The sequence below is a fragment of the Propithecus coquereli genome, unplaced genomic scaffold (genome assembly GCF_000956105.1).
Source record: "Propithecus coquereli isolate 6110/MARCELLA unplaced genomic scaffold, Pcoq_1.0 Scaffold63, whole genome shotgun sequence".
Taxonomy (NCBI): domain Eukaryota; kingdom Metazoa; phylum Chordata; class Mammalia; order Primates; family Indriidae; genus Propithecus; species Propithecus coquereli.
Genome location: NW_012152285.1, coordinates 7,243,328 through 7,264,139, shown reverse-complemented (window position 1 = coordinate 7,264,139; position 20,812 = coordinate 7,243,328). Strand labels below are relative to the sequence as shown.

Genomic DNA, 20,812 nt, shown 5'->3' with positions numbered 1-20,812 from the left:
TTTAATTACTTTAAGTGAAGGAAGAACTATGCAAACCATAAAGTATAAATATCAAAATCACAGTAAAATTGATTAAAATTATTATAGGGAGATTAAATTGGTGAAAAAGACTGCACAGAATGTTTTAGAAGGAGTATAGATAATAAGCTGTTGACAAAGAAAAGAAACAGGCCTATATTTTACAGAAACATGCCTTTTAGCATTGATAGTTTACTGCTGAACTCAGGTAAGTTCCCACGTCTTGCAAACAAAACAAGTGACTAGAGCATCCATTCCATTTTTAATAACATGACTGTAAGATTTTCAAAACCAAGTACTTTTCTTCACTGGTTATTACTTGTCTTTAAAGACTGTAATGTGGAACAGATAGGCCAATGAAGAGAATGGAGAACCTGAATAGACCCTCACAAATATGAAGCATGATGTATAACAGAGATGCTATTACAAATAAGGAAAGGATTCAACAGTGGGATAACTAACTGGCTGTTCACATGGAAAAATAAATTTAGATCCCTATCTCACATACACATTTAATAAATTTCAGGCCCAATGAAAGTCAAATGTGTGGCAATTATCTGACATTTGTAAACTTATCCTCTGAATATCAACAGGCATTCCTGACAGTGAAAGGACTGAGCAAAATTAGCTTTCACTGTTATTTAATAACTTCTCTGTAGTCACTGCTATGGGAGTGAATTAGATTTATATTTATGAATAACTTATGGATCCACTATCGCAAAGGTTCCTTGCCTAGGAAGATAAAGTTAAGCTGTTAAAAATTACAAGAGGCATGAGAAATTTGAAGAACTCTGCTGTTTTTCTGGATCATGTTGCTGGACTACTCCAAAAGGTTATTATTACTAGTTCTTTCACTTAAAAATACAGTTTTGGAAGCTAATTTGACAACTTAGCTCTCAATCTGTAAGCCAGATATGTTTAAAAAAATCAAAGCATTCAAAGAAAAATATTATTTACCTCATCAAGTTCAACAAGAATATTTCCACTACTTCCTACAGGAAGATCTGCTATTTGAGCTTTTACCGCTTTGGGGGTAGGACCTCGCCTACTTGTGATAGCAAAAGCAGCTTTCTGATGCCTATAGAGTGTAATTATACCTCTGTGCTTGGTCACTGTATGGTGCATTCCATCTTTTTCTGAGTTGGATCCTAATAAACGAGAAAGTTAAATAATTTTTTAATCATAATATAGGTGACCGAATGTTTCCTGCTCTAAAAGAGATGTAACATATTTTAAAACTATGTCTTTCAGGCCTCAGTTTTTATAGGTTGCTTATCTTTTCTTCAGACAATGAAATGGTTAACAAAATAGTCTATTTGCATAGGGTTTATACCTAATACAATCCAACCTATATAATCATGTGAACGTGAGAAACATCACATACAAAAATTATTGTCACTTCAGTTAAAGGATATTAATTTTTAAAAAGTAAATCGTGTGCAGGCATAACCATTAAAAAACATTTCACGTGAGTTGTCTCTAAAAGAAATGTCCATAGTCACCATGAATTCAGAAAAACATTGACCACTGCAAAATAATGCTGCCTCACACAGCAATGAGGTACAGGAGGAGAAGGAAAGGAGAATGACTTCACTGAGTTTTTAAGATGTTAATGTTCAAAATATCCACCTTCTTCTTCTAGTTTGTTCACATTTTTTTCAAGATCTGTATGGTGCCAAAGTTGTAAATCTATTACATTTCAAATAATTTGATTTTCTAAAATCTTATTAACAAAAAAACAAATCCGGAATCAGTCATGTGAAGAAACATCGGTCCTTGAGACAGCAGTTCTCATTTTCCATAGAAATTCTCCAGTTGAAAACAGAAAAGTTGGTTAAATATTATTTACTAGAGTTTACTCATTTCATAAAACATGCACAAAATTAGAGAAACCAGAGATTTTATAAGAACTCTCATTAAGTGACATTTGATACAATCCAGCCTAGATACAGTAAGCCATACAATGATTGTTTTGAAGGTAAAGGTGAGGATGAACATCTGTCTCACGTATTTCAGTCACCTGATATCAGATGTTCTATGAACGGCTTGAATTTAGAGGGTATGACTAATTAGCAGTATGTCCACATCATGTAACAAGGAGTTTGTTATAACTGAGCTTTTTCTCTCAGAATGGGAAAAGGCTCTAACATAAACTGGATTTGTGCTTATACTCCTAAGTAGATGAAAACAAATTTAAATGGTTAATTCTTTCTCTACCCCAAATAAAGGTTTAGGTATATACCTTTAGAATTTTCCTGGCCACTCTGTGTTGGTACTGGACATGTGACACAAGGAGTTAGATATGGGTCCACACAAAGTGAGCTACAGAGGTTTTTAATAATTTTTGAATTGGGACAGGGCGTCCTTGTCGTGCACTGCTGAAGTAGTTTAGCTATGCACTGAGCTGCATAGTTTTGCACTAGTGTATTCTCTTCTTTTTTAATCGTCTCCATTAATGGTTTTATGATAGGATTTAATTTCTCTGGAAGCTGCTGCAAACTCACAACTGCACATGCAGCAAAAGTATGTACTCTCAACTGCAACACTTGCCACTCCTGGTTGGTCTCTGTAACTGTCATTTGGACCTGCAGTCGTTTGCTATCTAACTGCTGTAACACTTGAGGATTTACATCGAAAGATGATGTGACTTCATTAAAAACAGTGGTGACCTATTAAGAAAAAAAGAAATTAAAAATCATTAATCATATCAACCCAAAATAGACTGTAAACTACTAAAGGACAGCAAGGTCTCTGTTTCGACTTTTTGTTTTAGCACTCAATAAAGTTTAAAAACTCCCAAATAAACTTGATTTTAATCTGATTTAACATTAGCATTATATTCTTTAATAAAAATACATTGAGAAGAATAAAATTACTTATCCTTTAAATATATCTAATGAGTTTGAGGAAAATCACCTTAACACTCACAGAATACATTGGTGAAATGAGAAAGCTAAAGCAAATATAAACTTAACCGTTAATTAAAGAATAACAAAATTCACAAACTTCTTTTTGGGAAAAATATTCTTTCCAATTCGAAAACCCAGAAAAACTTAGGGTAGCTGTTTGCTGAGTGGCTAAATGTTGCTAAACTGAATTATTTGACCTCCTTTCTGGTAGAAATGCCCAGGCAATAGGAAAAGGAGAAAAAGAAAACAAAAATGTTATAGTAGTCATCAATTTTTTAATTACCAAGAGCTGTCTAAGACTATAAGACTGTCATACCAGACTTTACGAACCCCATTAAAAGACTATTCAGTCCATCTTTTTAAACAACTTTATTGAGATATAATTCATCAATCATAAAATTTACCCATATGAAGTATACAATTCAGTGGGTTTTTTTAAGTCACAGAATTGTGAAATCACTACAATTTTGGAACTTCTTCATCAACCAAAAAAGAAAACTCATACCCCTTAACAATCACTTCTCATTTCCCCCCAACCCTATGGAACCCACTTATCTCCTTCCTCTTTGTAGATTTGTCTTTTTGGATATTTCATATGAATGGAATCATAAAATATGAGTTTTGATGACTGGTTTCATTCATTTAGCATAATGATTTCAAGGTTCGTCCATGTTGTAGCACGTATAAGTACTTTATTCCTTTTTTTTGTCTAATAATATTTCACCATATGGATATACCACATTTTATCTATCCATTCATCAATGAATGAACATTCAGGTTGTTCCTACCTTTTAGCTATTATGAATAACGCTGCTATCAACATTGTGTGGGCTTTTTTTTGGGGGAGAGGGACAAGAGTCTTGCTGTTGGCCCGGCTAGAGTGCAGTGGCATCATCATAGCTCACTGCAACCTCAAACTCCTGGGCTTAGGTGATCCTCCTGCCTCAGTCTCCCAAGTAGCTGGGACTATAGGTGTGTGCCACCATGCCTGATTAATTTTTTCTAGTTTTTTAGTAGAGACGAGGTCTCGCTCTTGCTCAGGCTGGTTTCGAACTCCTGAGCTCAAGTGATCTTCCCGCCTTGGCCTTGCAGAGTGCTGGGATTGATTACAGGAGTGAGACACTACGACAAGTCCATATATTCTTTTATTAACCATTTAAAGATTGTGTCATGGTTTACATAAAAATGTTTTGATAGGTAATTGTATGTTGTTTGACCGGTAACTACAATCATAAAGAGCCTCCATAAATAGATCCAGTCTGATCATTATTGGTCAGAAATGCCTGTAACATTGGAGAACCTAACTTTTTGAAACGGAGAACCTAATTTTTAAGACTTAAAAGTTATCAATTCCACTATGGACAACACTGATAATACTGGTCTTTTGTTACGTAAAATAAAATAGGCATACAAATAAGATCTTTCATCATTATAACACACTAAAAACTTTAAATTGAACTATATCTGTTTGATCATGTCAATCTGTTCATCACAAAGGAACAAAAATCGAACACCACTTCTAGCTTATTTTTTCTACTTTGTTTTGTCTGTTTTATTTCAGTTCTGCATAAGATTTATTTGAAACAGAGTTAAACAGCTAAAAGTTTGAAAACATTGTCCTAAATATACTATGCATATGTTAATTTTCAATGATTATAGACAAATAAGGAAGGCTTCCCAATTACCCCCAAATTAATTCAATCATTCAACCAATAATACTAAATTGAATACTAATAAGTAGTACTAAAAGATGAGTAAGACTTAATGGCTTAATACACTCAAAGAATGCAGAGACTAATGTGGGAGAGAGATATACAAGTAAAGAATTAAGAAAATTTAATATATAACTGAGGTAAGTGTAAGATGCTGTGGAGTACAGAGGGTTTCTTAACCCTTCCTAGCAGAATAGATTAGCAGAGACTTGCCAGAGGAGGGTAACACACTTGTGCTTGGTTTTTAAAGAATGGGTAAGGTAATTAAAAAAAAAAAAAAGAATGGGTAAGGCAGAGGTTACAGGCACATCTTGACAAATAAACAAAGTGAGGTAGGGAGTGGAAAGCAGGGCATTATCTAAGGAACTGAGAACAGTTTATCATAACCTGAGCATAAGGTACAAAAGAGAAGTATCAAGAAATGAGCACAGAGAGTTAGGTGTAAGGAATTCCTGGAAAAGCAAATTAGAAGCTCAGGCATAGCAGTGAGAATGAGTAAGATACAGAAGTGAATGAGTGTGGTGGACTTCTGCAAGAAGAAAGCAAACTAGGGCTTGAGAGGAGGAAGTTTGAGAAATAATGAGGAGAAAAAAGAATTCAGAGATGATGATGAAAGTAAAAAAGGAAAAAGCAAAGAAAAAGAAAATAATATTTTTAAGCAGGGGAGGGACATGTTCAGAATGGCACTAAAGGTACATTACTATTCTAGCACAGCATGCAGAATGAAATAGACCAGAGACTACCTCGAGACTTAAAGATAAGTCAGGACCTAGACTTAAAAGTAGTAAGGCCTTTGACTGGGCTGTGACAATGGAAACAGAGAAAAAATAAACACATGAGACTTTCAGAAAGAAAATGCTGACAAGATTTGTGACTCTGGAACAAAAGGGCATTTTTCTGTTAAAAAAAAAAATCCCAGTTTTGGTTAAATCTGAAGTGAAGTGAGATATTTAAGTAAAAATGCCTAACAGAAGAATATAAAAAAGATTGAGAGTAGGCCGGGCGTGGTGGCTCACGCCTGTAATCCTAGCACTTTGGGAGGCGAGGCGGGAGGATCACTGGAGTCAGAGTTTGAGACCAGCCTGAGCAAGAGTGAGACCCAGTCTCTACTAAAAATAGAAAGAAATTAGTTGGACAGCTAAAAATATATAGAAAAAATTAGCCGGGCATGGTAGCACATGCCTGTAGTCCCAGCTACTCAGGAGGCTGAGGCAGAGGGATTGCTTAAGCCCAGGAGTTTGAGGTTGCTGTGAGCTAGGCTGACGCCACAGCACTCTAGCCCGGGGGGCAACAGAGTGAGACTCTGTGTCCAGGGGAAAAAAAAAAAAAAAAGATTGAGAGTAGATGGCATATAGGTCAGAATTAAATCATGAAGATGGTGAAAAAGACAGGGATAGACCTCAGGGAAATGCCCATATTTGGCAGGTAATAGGAAAATAGGTATTTCAATGACAGATACAAAGGGTAATGGCTCTTAGCCAATGGACCTTTGAAAACTGCCCTTCCCTCAATCCTCTCTTCCAAAGATTGATATTTATGCTTGTCTTCTATCCCAGGTCAAAAGAACTTGACTAATGCAACTGATGAAGCAGAATGGTAGTTTCACTGGGGAGTAAGGGCTCTGCATAATACCCTGAAAAAGGGGCCATGTGATGAGCTTTAGAAAGAAAAGTTCCCAGATATAGTAGGAAGGGAACCAAGACCATAAAGAAAATTTGAGAGATTTAAGGTTGGAGGAGGCAAAAGGGGAAATTTACAGGATAACAACAATGAGAAAAACAACTTTATATAAGAAGAACTCAGGGGGAAAAAGTGGTAATTTTAGCTTTCTCTTACAAGTGAGAACAAAAAAATTTCAACCATGTTATTAATATATTTCAACTAGAAAGGGCGATAAAAGAAATAAAGATTACTATTTCATGGGGACCAACGTAAATGAAGTGGTTCAATTTCTGACCCTATAACTCAAAAAAGGAAGAACTCATTTACACTACTCAACCTTACAGGCATATTAAGTACAGAGCTGCTGTAATCAAGCCATTGATGCTGGCATAAGGAGAGAGAAATAGACCAAGCAAATAGAGCCCAGGTATAGACTCACACTTGTAATTCAGTTGATGTTTTACAAAGGTGCAAAATCAATCCAACGGGGAAAGGAAAGTCTTTTCAATAAACAATGCTGGAAAAACTAGGTATCTATAAGAAAAACAAATAAGCCTCAACCTCCACTTCACACTTACACAAACATTAACTGAACATGGATGATAAATCTAAATATAAAAGCTAAAACTACAAAACTTTAGAAGAAAACATATGTGAATACCTTTGCTACTTGTAGATAGCAAAAGGTTACACATGTCACAGAACACAATAACCATAAAAGAAAACAACTGATGAATTAGATTTCACCAAAATTTAAAATATCTGCTCATGCAGACACCATTAAGAGAATTAAAAGGCAAGCCACACTGTGCCAAGATATACAAAGAACTCCTACAATGCAATAGTAAACAACCTAATTAAAAGTGGACAAAAGTTCGAACAAACATTTCAGAACGGAAAATATACAAATGGCCAATAAGAGATAAAAAAGTATTCACCATATTAGTCATCAAGGAAATGCAAATTAAAACCACAGTGACACAGTGATCAAACAACCACCAGAATGACTAAAATTAAAAAGACTGACCACCCCAAACATTAGTGATGATTTAGAGTAAACAGAACTCTCGCATATTGACGGTGAGAGGGTAAAATGATACAATTACTTTGGGAAAAGATCTGTAGTTTCCTATAAAACTAAACATATACCTGTCTTATGACCCAGCAATTCCATTCCTATATATTTATCCAAGAAAAATGAAAATATATATCCACAGGCTGGGCACAGGAGTTCATGCCCATAATCCTAGCACTTTGGGAGGTCAAGGTGGGAGGATTGCTTGAGGCCAGGAGTTTGGGACCAGCTTGAGCACAAGTGAGACCCTGTCTCAACAAAAAAAAAAAAAAATAGAAAAATCAGCCAGGTGTGGTAGCACACACCTATAGTCCCAGCTATTCAGGAGGCTGAGGCAGCAGGATCACTGGAGCCCAGGAGTTTGAGGTTCAGTGAGCTATGATGATGACACTGCACTCTAGCCCACATGACAAATTGAGATCCTGTCTCGGAAAAAAAAAAAAAAAAAAAGTCCACAAAAATAGCTATAGAAGAATGTTTATATAGCAGCTTTGTTCACAACAGCCAAAACTGGGACCAGCCCAAGTATCCGTCAATAGGAAAATGGCTTAAACTAATTGTGGTATATGCATACAATGGAATAAAATTCAGCAATAAATAAGAATTATTGATACATATAACATGGATAAATTTCAAAAACATCATGCTGAAAAAGATCCTTACACCAAAGATCACAATGTATAATTCTATTTATATGAAATTGTAGAACAGGCAAAAGTAATTTACAGTGGGAGAAAAATCAGAATCATGGTTAGTTGGGGGCAGAGAGAGGCAGAGATTGACTGGGAAGTAGAGATGATTGTGTTCTGTATCTTGATAGGGGTTTGGGTTTCATAGGTATATGCATCTGTCAAAATTCATCAAATGGTCCACCTAAGATTCGTGTACTTTACTACATAAACTTAACCTCAAAACAGAGCAAAAAATCATAAACAATCATTGAATTTTAGTTAATTATATACATGCTAAAGTGTACTGGTATCTGAAACTAACAGAAATGTTATCAAAAAAATAAGACAGATTGATGGTTAGATAGAGGAGTAGACAGTTGAATATATATGTGATAAAGCAAATTTAGTAAAGTGTTAACTGTAGAATCTAGCTGTTGTGTATGAGTGTTCATTGTGTAATTCTCTCACGTTTTCTGTACATTTGATTATTTTCATTATAGGCTGGGAGTAGAGAGAAGAAATTGTAGCAGCAGTAATTTCTATACTCTGCCAGTCTTAAGTAAAACTGAAATGACAAAATTTAACAGCTTTTTCTAATAAAGATGCATTGATTTGTCAGAATTTGAGTTTAAAAAAAATTTCTTTCCTATCCTCTTATTTGAAAAAAAGTCAATACAATGAAAAACCTTTCTAAAGGACAGAGGTGACAGGCTACCAAGCCACAGACAGACTCAACATATTGGTAGGTTTTTGTGGTAAACATGTCACAATAAATTTCTATTCCTACTCTCATACTCTATCTAAAATTAAGAGAGCTATTTCATTTTACTCACCAGGTCATTAGCTTGATCTATTGTTAAAACATTGTTGTTTACTCTATTACCAACTTCAATATGTGCATCAGCTAATGATGATATGAGCTGTTTACATTCATTCTGCATTCGTGTGAATGGAACAGCAATTTCGTCATAATATAAATGTTCTGAAAGGATAGCAAGTAAACGTGGCTGCACAGCTAGGGTAACAGCTTTACACTCCTAAAATATAATAGACAAAAAATCGTGAGGAAAAATATATCAACATATAGATACCTAAATCTTCCCTTGTTGACTACCAAGTTCTCAATTCCTATGTATTTTGAATCTATGTTCTGTTACTTCCCAGAACATAGTTAGTTAGAGAAAGGTATTATACCCAAGCTACTCTAAAATTTTAATATGAATAACTAAAGAACATGCACACAGAACTATTAAAATTCCATTAAATTTTCTACCTCATTACTCTTACTTTACTCTGAATTTATTCCAAGTTTATATGTGTATATATAGAAAGCACAGATTTTAAAGTATATTTCTGTAAAAAAAGAAATCAGTCAGAAAAAAATCTAGCATGCACTAACTAAAAATGTGATTTAAAAACTCATTATTAGATTTCTTAACAGTTGAGCCCACAGCTTCACATGCCATATTGTAGAAATGGATACATAATTTAAAAGCTACTTACCTGCCCCCAAATTTAACTAACCCTTCCCACTCTCTCTGGTTGTTGCCTGCCCCAACCAGAGGAGGAATGGCCTCAGTGGTGAGCCATGAGGGGTTCTGTGGGATCTGGGTGATCAGCCTGGGCTTCACAGAGTAAGTCCAGAGAAGCTCTGTGAGGGTCCAGAAACCGAACTGTCAACACTTGCTGCTGAGTCTGAGAGGCACAAAAACATAGCATCACTGCCTCTCCAGCACACCGAGTCCTGCCTAAAAATAGATGAGCTTTGCTTCTTTCCAGAGGCAAAGCAGGGGTCTCAGCTGTAATAGAGCATGGCTCAATTACGTTTAGACACAGCTTTGACAAACTGCTAACAGGCAGTAACAAGCAACTCTCACAGCAAGTGCAGACAGTTAAATTTCCAGAATTCCAGTCAACAAACAAAGCCAGTAGGAAGTTTCTTTGATTTACAGAAGCAAGTCTTACACAAAATCGTACATCTTACTATTAATAGAAGTAAACATTAAAGAGGATAGAAGGGAATGATTTATTGGAAACATGAAGATTTTGATTTAAATGTGGAGATTTTATTTTTCCTGTGATTTAAAATTCTGCCATTGCTACTATCCATACAAACGGATCTCTAATACTCAAAACCTAGAAGAATGGATGACCAACAGTTTCTGGACTGCTTCCATATATACACCTTTTTTTTTTTTTTTTTTTATTTGAGACAGAGTCTCACTGTCTTGCCCAGGCTAGAGTGCCATGGCATCATCATAGCTCACAGCAACCTCAAACTCCTGGGCTCAAGCGATCCTCCTGCCTCAGCCTCCAGAGAAGCTGGGACTACAGGCACACACCACCATGCCCGGCTAATTTTTTTCTATATATTTTTAGCTGTCTGATTAATTTCTTTCTATTTTTGGTAGAGACGGGGTCTCGCTCTTGCTCAGGCTGGTCTCGAACTCCTGAGCTCAAATGATCTGCCCGCCTCGGCCTCCCAGAGTGCTAGGATTACAGGCGTGAGCCACCGCGCCCGGCCATATACACATTTTTAATAGGAACATTTCTTAACATACTGTAGGGTCAAGAGCAAACATTAAGTATGGGCATAGCTCGTATTCTCAGGTACAAGAATGGTGGTTCTAAGAAAAATGTCTAGGGTTAAAGGTAAAGATAGAAATAATGTTCAATATAATCCGTAATACTTTCTATAACTGTTGGATTTTTATACAGAGAATATTTTCACTTTGCTGTTATAAAATATGACGTAAATAATACTAACAGCTAGTGGAAATTGGTTCACTTAATTTGTCTTTATTATTTTTGGGACAAAATCTTACCTTCTGTAAAGCAGCCCATTCACAGATTACCAAAGCTACACTAATCCTCTGTAAGGCAGATTTGGAGTTCAAATGGAAGAGCAGTAACTGGCCCAGGGATTCAGCTGGTTTAATTTCTTGGGTTACCATATTTACACCTGGATCACAAATACAGCAGCAAAGTGCTCCTAACAACCTGAGAGGGAGAAAAAAGGAAGTTACTATAGAAATTACTTGAAGTAAAATTTCCCTTACTGAAGCCATAACTTTTCCCATAGAAGAAACAACTCCTATCTTATCTTCATAAGAAGATACAAATTGTATTTTAAAACTTAAAAAAATTAAAAATATTTAATTACTTTTTAATTTTTTCTTAAGCTGTAACTAGTGTGATAAAAGAAGTACTGACAGACACATCAGAGAAATCCTTTGGTTAAATAACCTTTGAAAGCCAGACCAGTGAACTTATGATTACCTGACACTTAACATATACTCACTTGGCTGCCATCATTCTGGCCCGCATAACCACAAAATCCCTGGTGGCTGGGTCTTCCATGCTGGTGTCTGCACCTGCAATATATTCCTGAAGTACTTCTTTATTCTGGCTTTGGCCTTGGCGCACCTTACCACCTGTTTTTTCCTAGAGGGAAAGGGGGAGGGAAAATAATAATTAAGGAGTAATCATTAAAATTTAGTAGGCAACAATAAAAATACAATCATTTGTTAGAATCCCAGTAAAATAGTTCTTTTCAGAAAATTTTAATGGATAAAAATTACTACTCATTTTGTCAGGGTCCTAATAAAATAAAAATTTCTCCTTACTTATATTAAATTAATGAAATCACATTTAACAAAGTAATACAGATTTCTTACATGGCTACTATGTTAATAATTGTGAGTTGAACATACAAATACATTATGACCCTATACACTTACCTTGGCTCTCGCTTTTACTTCTAGCAACATATTTAAATCAATAGGTAAGTGAGAAGGCTGCATCATTAAGCAAAGCCAAGCACCCATCCATGGGCAAGCAGCTGCTACCACATACTGAACAGAAGCCTTGCTCAACAGCTCCATCCAAACCTACAGTATAAAAGGAAAACAGGGAGGTGAAATTTTTCCAATAAGTGCTAACAAAACCTAATACTTATTTTTAGGAATACTGAATTAAAAAAAGAAAGTAGAAAATAGCACAGAGATTAATTTAAAAATTCAATACAAACGCTTATTTTGAAATATGGTGCTATTTTTTGATAGGTTTGTATACTAAAAAGTAATGCAAAGGGAAGTTTTTTTTTCAAGGGGGGAATAAAGGAATCTTCTTCAATAATTTATGAAAACCTTTCAAAATAAAATATGCCCATAAAAATAACACAGAGTTGTGAAAATCTCAATAAACCCTTTGCATTTATCGTAAGACTCAATGTTAATGCAGTCTTATATTCAACACACACTTCAAGATATAGTAGCTCCTAATAAAAATTCTCTGCTAAATTTAGAGGTGGTAATATCCTAATAGAAATTAAAAACAGTATAAGTCTTGATTTATGATCTTTTTTTTTTTTTTTGAGACAGAGTCTCACTCTTTTGCCCAGGCTAGAGTGAGTCCCGTGGCGCCAGCCTAGCTCACAGCAACCTCAAACTCCTGGGCTCAAGCAATCCTTCTGTCTCAGCCTCCCGAGTAGCTGGGACTGCAGGCATGCGCCACCATGCCTGGCTAATTTTTTTTTCTATATGTTTTTAGTTGTCCGATTAATTTCTTTCTATTTTTAGTAGAGACGGGGTCTCGCTCTTGCTCAGGCTGGTTTCGAACTCCTGAGCTCAAACAATCCGCCTGCCTCAGCCTCCCAGAGTGCTAGGATTACAGGCGTGAGCCACCGCGCCCGGCCTAAGTCTTGATTTATGATCTTAATAAGGCACTTTCTTGATGCCTAACATTTAATGGGCTAGGACCAGCATGTAGAAGTAACACTACTGTTAATCCAAGGCTGTCAATAATGAGCCACCTTAGAGGGTAACAATTGAAGATTAACTTAACAGAGTCTAAAAAGGTGCAACAGTGCCATTTCCCTCCATAAATGCTATTAAATATATCAAACGGCCCTTCCTTTAAAGATTCCAACACTCATGACCAATTTTGCTAAGGAAAAAATACATGATAATTTGACTCTGTATTACCAATAGATCCCAAAAGATACTCAGTAAGAGGAAGAAGCATGGTCAACCAAAGCTTAACTATTACATCCCATAAAAAACCTAGTTCCCCATCTCATCTTGCAGATCTCTGGACTTTCCAAGTCTCTTGGATGATTTCAAATTTCTTAAAGTCCCTGACCAACAGTACAGCAATTATGAAATTTTAAAAAAATCTACAAAGTTACTAGGAAAAGGAGTGCAAACATATTCACTATGTACCTTGTGAATGAGGTCCAGAATTTCTTGACTGCTTTCTAAAACACAGAACTGAAAAATGTGTCGGAGCATATCAGGCAGGATAGGTATAAGCCAAGACGAAGAGTTCTGAAAACAAACACAGAATCAAAGCTATAGCATATAATTCCAAATGTCAGCTTCCTTAAAGAGCTGTAAGTTGAATAATAAACGTATTAACCAAAGACTGCATAGCTTTATCAAAAAGGTTCAACTGGTTATAGATTTTGACAAGACTTTGAGGCAACAAATACTGTATTTATTATTCCAATGGTTTAGAGAAATTGCATAGCCATGGCAAATAATCACTTGAGGAGGTAGAAAAAGTCTGATTATCATTAACAACACTGAATTTTGCCTCAAATAAGTAGAAATCATCCTCCATATGGAACCAAACCCTAACCAACAACATCTCCTTGGTTACATCATACCTCATTGCTTTGTCAGGAAAATTTGAAAAATGATCAGATGACTGCTGCTGTGCTAAATGATCAGAGCTTATTATTGTGCTCACCAATAATGCAAGTAATGAATTATAAGATGACATCCAACCTAGAATCTTCTACTTGGAGTTCACAACAAAATTAAGGCAAATGTTCTTAATGTATTTTGGGTCAGGGACCTTTTGAAAATCTGATGAAAGCTATGCACACTCTTTTTTTAGAAAAACACACATATGTACATACTTAGGTATACATAATATTTTGCTTCCAATTTCAGGGCTTTCAGAGATCTCCTTAAGCCTAGGTTAAGAATTTCAATCTAAGGAATTTCTCAACAATTCATAGGTCTAACCAAATCAATCAACCAAATAGTGCTTAACCCAAGTTATCTATTGTGTGCTCAGAATTCTCAGAACAAGGAATCCCACATGTTGTCTACAGCTGTTCAAATCATTACAAGCTCAATGAATAGGCCTGACCATCAGAAAAATTCTAGTAACTAGTCACAGCAGCTACTACAGCCCCTGACTACCCCCCCCCTTTCTTTCCTTTTTAAGACAGGGTCTCACTCTGTTGCCCAGGCTAGAGTGCAATGGCATTATCATAGCTCACTGCAACGTCAAACTTCTGGGCTCAAGTGATCCTCCTGCCTCAGCTTCCCAAAGTGTTAAGATTACAGGAATGAGCCACCACACCTGGTCCAGTCCCTTTGACTTTTTTAAAGAAAAAAAAAAAAACAAAAAAACATCTGGAACAGACTGAAGAGAAATTTGAAATTTTTAACTGACATTCCAGAGACCTATAAGTTCTAGGGATAATATGTGTATAACTTAGAAAGCCACTATAATTTTCTAGCCAATGGAAAACTAATGACAAAGATAGGACCAAGGTTGTATGTTCTCAAGATGGTTTGAAAGAAGTTTAAAACAGCCTACAAAATCATTAGCTGAGGGAGAATTCTCACCACTTTTTGCTATGCCTTAATTTTACTTTTTACTGAAAGGAAAAGGGAAGCTAGGAAGAAGAAAAGTTCTCTTTCTTTTCTCATCAGAGAAAATTAAGGACAATCTTAACAGAACTAAGAAAGCTATCATAGAAATAAGCAAATAATTTAATATTACTTTTCCATAATCTCTTTTTATTTCTGATTTCCCCCCATCATTGGCAATCTAAGCAGTTGCTTATAGAGCCCAAAGTCACATTTATAAAGGAAGATGTCCCTCTATATTTATAACCCATAAATGTGATATAAACTACACAGTCATCTTCTCAGGCTACAAACTTTGTTACTCTAGTAAATTCTACTTTATAATTATTAAAAACAACTGAGGGAGGAAAAGATACATGGGTAGAGCACGGAGAATTTTTAGGGCAGTGAAAATATTCTATGTGATATAATTGTGGACACACAACATCATTTCTTGAGCCAATAGAATGTACAACACCAAGAGTGAACCGTAATGTAAACTATAATTCTGGTGGATAATGATGTGTCAATGTAGGTTCACTGATTGTAACAAATGTACCACTCTGGTGTGGGATGTTGACAGTGGGGAACGCTGTGTAGAGGATAAGGGATGGGGTATATGGAAACTCTGTACTTTCCCTTCAATATTGCATGAACCTAAATTGCTCTAAAAAATAAAGCCTAGGCAAATAAGTGTATGAAAAGATGACTCTCATATATGGTGCCAGGAAACTAGATATTAAAACAATGATGATATCCCACTACACATCTATTAGAATGGCCAAAATCCAGAGCACTGACAACATCAAATGCTGGCCAGACTGTAGAGAACAGGAACTCTCACTCACTGATGCAAAATGGTATAGATACTTTGGAAGATGGTCTGGAAGTTTCTTAAAAAATTAAAAATTCCTTTACAATATAATCCAGCAATCATGCCCCTTGGTAATTACCCAAAGGAGGTAAAAACTTAGGTCCACATAAAAACCTGCACACAGATGTATACAGCAGCTTTATTGATAATTGTCAAAACTTGGAAGCAACCAAGATGTCCTTCGATAGGTGAATAGATAAATGAACTGTGGTCTACTGTATGATGGAATATTCTTCAGTGATAAAAAGAAATGAGCTATCAAGCCATGAAAAGACATGGCAAAAACTTAATTTCATATTGCTAAGTGAAAGCAGCCAATCTGAAAAGGCAACATACTATGATTCCAACTATATGACATTACAGAAAAGGTAAAACTAAACAGAGAATAAAAAGATCAGTGGTTACCAAGGGTTCAGGGAGAGGGAAAGAAAGGGATTTTCAAAGTAATGAAACTACTCTGTATGATACGGTAATCATGGGTACATATCATTATTGTACATTTGTCAAAAGCTGTAGATTCTACAACACAAAAAGTGAACCCTAATGTAAAGTAGGGACTTCAGTTAAAAATAACATACCAATATTGGTTCATCAATTGTAACAAATGTGTCACACTAATGCAAGATGTTAACAATAAGGGAAACTATGTATGGGTGGTGGGAGGGATATAAAAGGGTATATACGAACTGTACTTTTCCCTCCACTTTTCTGTAAACCTAAAACTGTTCTTAAAAATAAAGTCTATATATAAAAAAAGAATCATGTGAAAGGAAGAAATATGATAACTTCAAGGGATCTATATAAAGTGAATTTAAGAATATCAAAAACATTTAGGCAAAAATCACAAAATTAAAACAAAGATGAAATGAAAATTAAGAACACCCCATGCCAGTTGTCACATCAGCCCATGCCTGATCTACTGAGAATTATAAAACAGACCTGACAGTTGTTCCAGAGTAGATTCTGATTAGACAAAAAGCAAAGGTATAATGCAAAACAAAATTTACAGATGTTTATTCACAAAAGTTCAATACAATACCATGCTGAAGATTAAAGCACGTCTACATGGAATATTCCTAATTCACATGGAAACGCACAGTTAGTAAACATAAAAGAGGCATTTATTCATGCGATAATCTATTGTTTAAAAAAATTAACCACTGTTTTTTAAAGATGATTGGCCCAAACTATAGTACCTATGTATAATATCATGCTAGAAGAATGGAATTCTTACTGATATTTTCCTAAATTCTAAGTATTTTGGTTGACCTATAAGGTTATTTAAAAAATAGGAATGTGAAGCTTTTTATAAAAAACAGGGCAAGGACTCCTCAGCTCCCTACAGGCTCCATTCACACACTGATATTACCTGAATGATCTCTATAGGCATCACAATACACGACTCCTCAAGTATACTATATCCTTGGAAATAGCATATTCTTCAGATTGAGTAATCTTTAAGAGGAGGCAAGAGCCTGGGAATTCCATGGTCAGTCTTTAACAGTTATACTTCAGAGCTTCAAATGCAGCCTTCTAACCTGGGATGAGTTCTGCCAACCACCCAATAGTCACTCATACAGAAAAAGAGCAAGCAAAGACTAAATAACAGGTTTCCAACAGGAAGGGACTAAGCAATCATTCATTCAACAAATATTTACTCAGTACCTCCTATGTGTTAAGCACTATTCCAAGTGCTAAGAATACAACCTACAATAAAATATTAAAATATTTCTGCCCTCACAGTGATTATATGTATCTCCACATGGTTACCATACCACTTCTACTAGGCCCAGAATTCTCCTAATCATGGAGTATGCAGCAAAAGTAAGCTAATGGTCAGGTTTGTTTTACAAAATTAATTTATATAAGTTTCAAGATTGCTGTATATAGTTATTAGTTCTTACCTGGTCCTGTGTTGATAATAACGTAAACAGAGTTTCCAATGCGGCTCTTCGAACTGATGATATAGTGTGATGCAAAAAAGGCCAGACACGTGGAACTAAAACTGTGAGTGACTGCTGAATACTAATAAAGGAGACACAAATCAATCTTACTTATTCTCAGTAGAAACTCTGTAGATACAGTATCTAAATATCATTCTCATGTGGACCTAGTGATGCTGACAAAAAGTGACTTTTTAATGAATAAATTCTAAAAAGATAATACAATTTTCATATGAACATTCCCTTAACACTGTCATTCAAAACTGTTATTATAGCACCAGAAGAGCCAGAGCAAATGCAGTAATGAAGGGTAGAAATACTAACATTAGGTTCTTCTATGGCACTAATCCTATGTATTATCCTTATCAAGTTATAATTTGCCAATATAACTGCCCTTATAATTATTCTTACTCAGGAAAATAGGACATGTATCTTATAATAGCTAGTAGTAAGCCTACACAATCAGAATTGCTAATCCTTATTCCTTCCCCATGGCTAAACCCAAAGGTTTCCCTCTTTGGAGTCATCTCTGCAATATATCAAATGAGCAAGAGGTGGTATGGTAGTAGCTTTGAAATTTATTACTCTGATTTAGCATTACTAAGTAAGGAAAACTCAAATTTCTTCCTTCTTACAGATTAGATTTTAAATGGGGAAACAAGCAAAGCCAGGTCTAGGCTAGCTTGAACCACAAGATTCCTGTCACAGTCATGAACTATTTGTAAGTTACCTGGAATTAGGAAGTGATTGATAAGCAGCATTTGAAATATATGCCTCTGTAGAAAAAGGCATGAACAAAAAAGAATATACCAGTGTAACTATTTGTTTGTCTTTTGTGGTTCCTCTCAGGAGGCCTATCTTTTAACACTATTTTAATTACTTGCAGGTTTGTATGAACATTACTTCTTACACTTACTTACACATTTAGTAAGTTAACTTATAAAATTCTAATTTAAACACATGCATACACAGACATAAAAAAGACTCAAAATACATAAAAGCACTATAACAAGGTCTTGTTAATAGTATAATTGTTCATGCTTCAAATGACATGCTGCATTTCTTCTTACATAAGCTGGAAAGTATCTGCCAAATATCACAATATATGAAGAAAATTTTCTAATAAGGCAATTTTGAAACAAAAAAGATGGAAATCTACATTATTTCACATTAACAAAATTTTCACTATATTCTTTCATTTTCTTATATTATCTAGTTTTTCCTGACACCATCTACTAAGGCCCATAGGCCAAATCCATCCCACCCATTTTTTTTAAAATAAAGGTTTTATTGAAACACAGGCACATTCATTACTTTACATATATTGTCTATAGCTGTTTTCGTACTACAGTGACAGAGTTAGTTTTGACAGACTGTCTGGCTCACGAAGCAAAAATATTCACTATTTGAGCCTTTATAGAAAAAGTTTACTACCCCACGTTTTACAGTAATTAAAAACCCCTGCATTTTGCAGCTTACAGAGGGTTTTCACATAGATTAACTCATTCAAATTGTATAGCTTTCATTAGTCATAAAAATATCCAAAAATTAGGAAGCCCAATATATGATGGGTTTATAAGCTCCTGCCCCAAATGTGCTGGTGGCTAGAAGAAGAAAAGGCCTCTTGAAAATAGTAGTCTTTGCATTATCATTTCATTTTTGCTTTCATGGGCACTTATTTTGCTATGCCTACTTGTGGGCTGTCTACTAACATAAATTTAGCATTAAAGTACTACCAGTAGTAGGTCAGTATTATTTAAAACAATCTCTACATGTTTTTCACACATCTATGGTTTTCACTGGAAATAGTCACTCATAGAGCCAGAAATCATCTATAATCATAAGCATATGAACAAAATTTTCACTATATTCTTTCATTTTCTTATATTATCTAGTTTTTCTAGTCACTGAATGTCCTCACTAAAGACATTAATTTTCTCATCTGTGAATTTTTGAAAATTGCATAATAATTTTTTCCTCTCTATCTCTAAGGATACTATTCTCTATCTCTGATATAATAATATTCAGGAGTCTGTCTAAAAGATAGGGAATACATTAATTAGCTGATCTTCACTTCAAATATCAGGATAGGAAAATCAATGACACTTTAAATTTTTGGTGTATGTTTCTGGCTTTATCTCATCTTTGATTTTGAGCATTGTATTACATTATTATGTGTTCCCTTCCTCATAAGTAACTGGTAAAATCAAGAACAAGAGTTGAAGAAATGTACATTATAAAGAAAAAGTTTACAGAGGGGAAGTTTTAGAAAATATAAAGCTGAGGTTCAATGATAATCCCATTAACAAATGTCATTAAATAAGGCTAAAATTCTATATTCTGCAGCTAGAGCTGGAAATAATATGCAACAATTATATTTCTAAAGTAAACTATTATAAGATAAACAGGGTAATGAATTATATAACTGAAGTAACCAAACGGTAAGGAAAATGATATTTATAATTTATAAGCTCCTTCCCCAAATGTGCTAGTGGCTAGAAGAAGAAAAGGCCCCCTGAAAATAGTACTCTTTGGCAATCTCAACTTACAGTACTATTCTTAAAGGTGCCAAAATATTTTGTTTAGGCTTAATTATCTGGAAAGGTATGTAAAGGCTTTTTACTTTATTCCATTAATTAGAAATATTTACCTGCATTGTTGGACCTGAGGATAAGTTAACAAGGATGAAAGAAGAGTCATAATACTATTTGTTGAAGCTGTTAGATCATCTAGTTCCAGAAGAGCATCCCATAATGTATTTATAATGAAGGGTACCTATAAGATTGGTTTTCAAGAAAACAATTACCAATTTTACACAAAATATTCACAAGCCCTGCCTAATTGTATCCCAGGGGTCACTACTGATTCAACACCACATATAATTCCAATGACTCTTGGACAGTGCCAGTTTTGATCAAAGTTAAGGAGGAGACATTATTTGCCTCTAACAATTCTCTAACCCTTTTTTTAGTGCTATTCAATTCTACTTTGGCACTTCCCTTCCTAACCAGGCTCATATGGACAGGAGAATTCAGCAAATAAAACAACCAATACTCTATTTACGTAAAAAATTAAACCGTGAAAACAACACTGGAGACACAGATATGTCTCTTTATGCAAAGCAATTTTAGTTCATTTAAAATGGTACTAATCATCATAAAAAGACAAATTTAGTTTCTGAGCTCTAAAAATACTGCTTGCTAGCTCTCTGGGAGGCCGAGGCGGGCGGATTGTTTGAGCTCAGGAGTTTGAAACCAGCCTGAGCAAGAGCGAGACCCTGTCTCTACTAAAAATAGAAAGA

The 20,812-nt window shown here is 35.1% G+C and overlaps 1 protein-coding gene across 1 annotated transcript in view; it reads right to left on the bottom strand.

Annotated features, from left to right (window-relative positions):
• BTAF1 (BTAF1 RNA polymerase II, B-TFIID transcription factor-associated, 170kDa) overlaps positions 1 to 20,812 on the bottom strand; it is a 106,183-nt gene that overhangs the window by 35,551 nt on the left and 49,820 nt on the right. The window contains exons 10-18 of the mRNA XM_012659664.1: positions 20,162 to 20,286; positions 17,473 to 17,593; positions 13,270 to 13,374; positions 11,788 to 11,937; positions 11,349 to 11,491; positions 10,873 to 11,047; positions 8,881 to 9,084; positions 2,261 to 2,687; positions 976 to 1,166 (exon numbers count right to left, since the gene is read on the bottom strand). Of these exons, the coding sequence (XP_012515118.1) occupies positions 976 to 1,166; positions 2,261 to 2,687; positions 8,881 to 9,084; positions 10,873 to 11,047; positions 11,349 to 11,491; positions 11,788 to 11,937; positions 13,270 to 13,374; positions 17,473 to 17,593; positions 20,162 to 20,286 (1,641 nt within the window). The remainder of the gene's footprint in view (positions 1 to 975; positions 1,167 to 2,260; positions 2,688 to 8,880; positions 9,085 to 10,872; positions 11,048 to 11,348; positions 11,492 to 11,787; positions 11,938 to 13,269; positions 13,375 to 17,472; positions 17,594 to 20,161; positions 20,287 to 20,812) is intronic.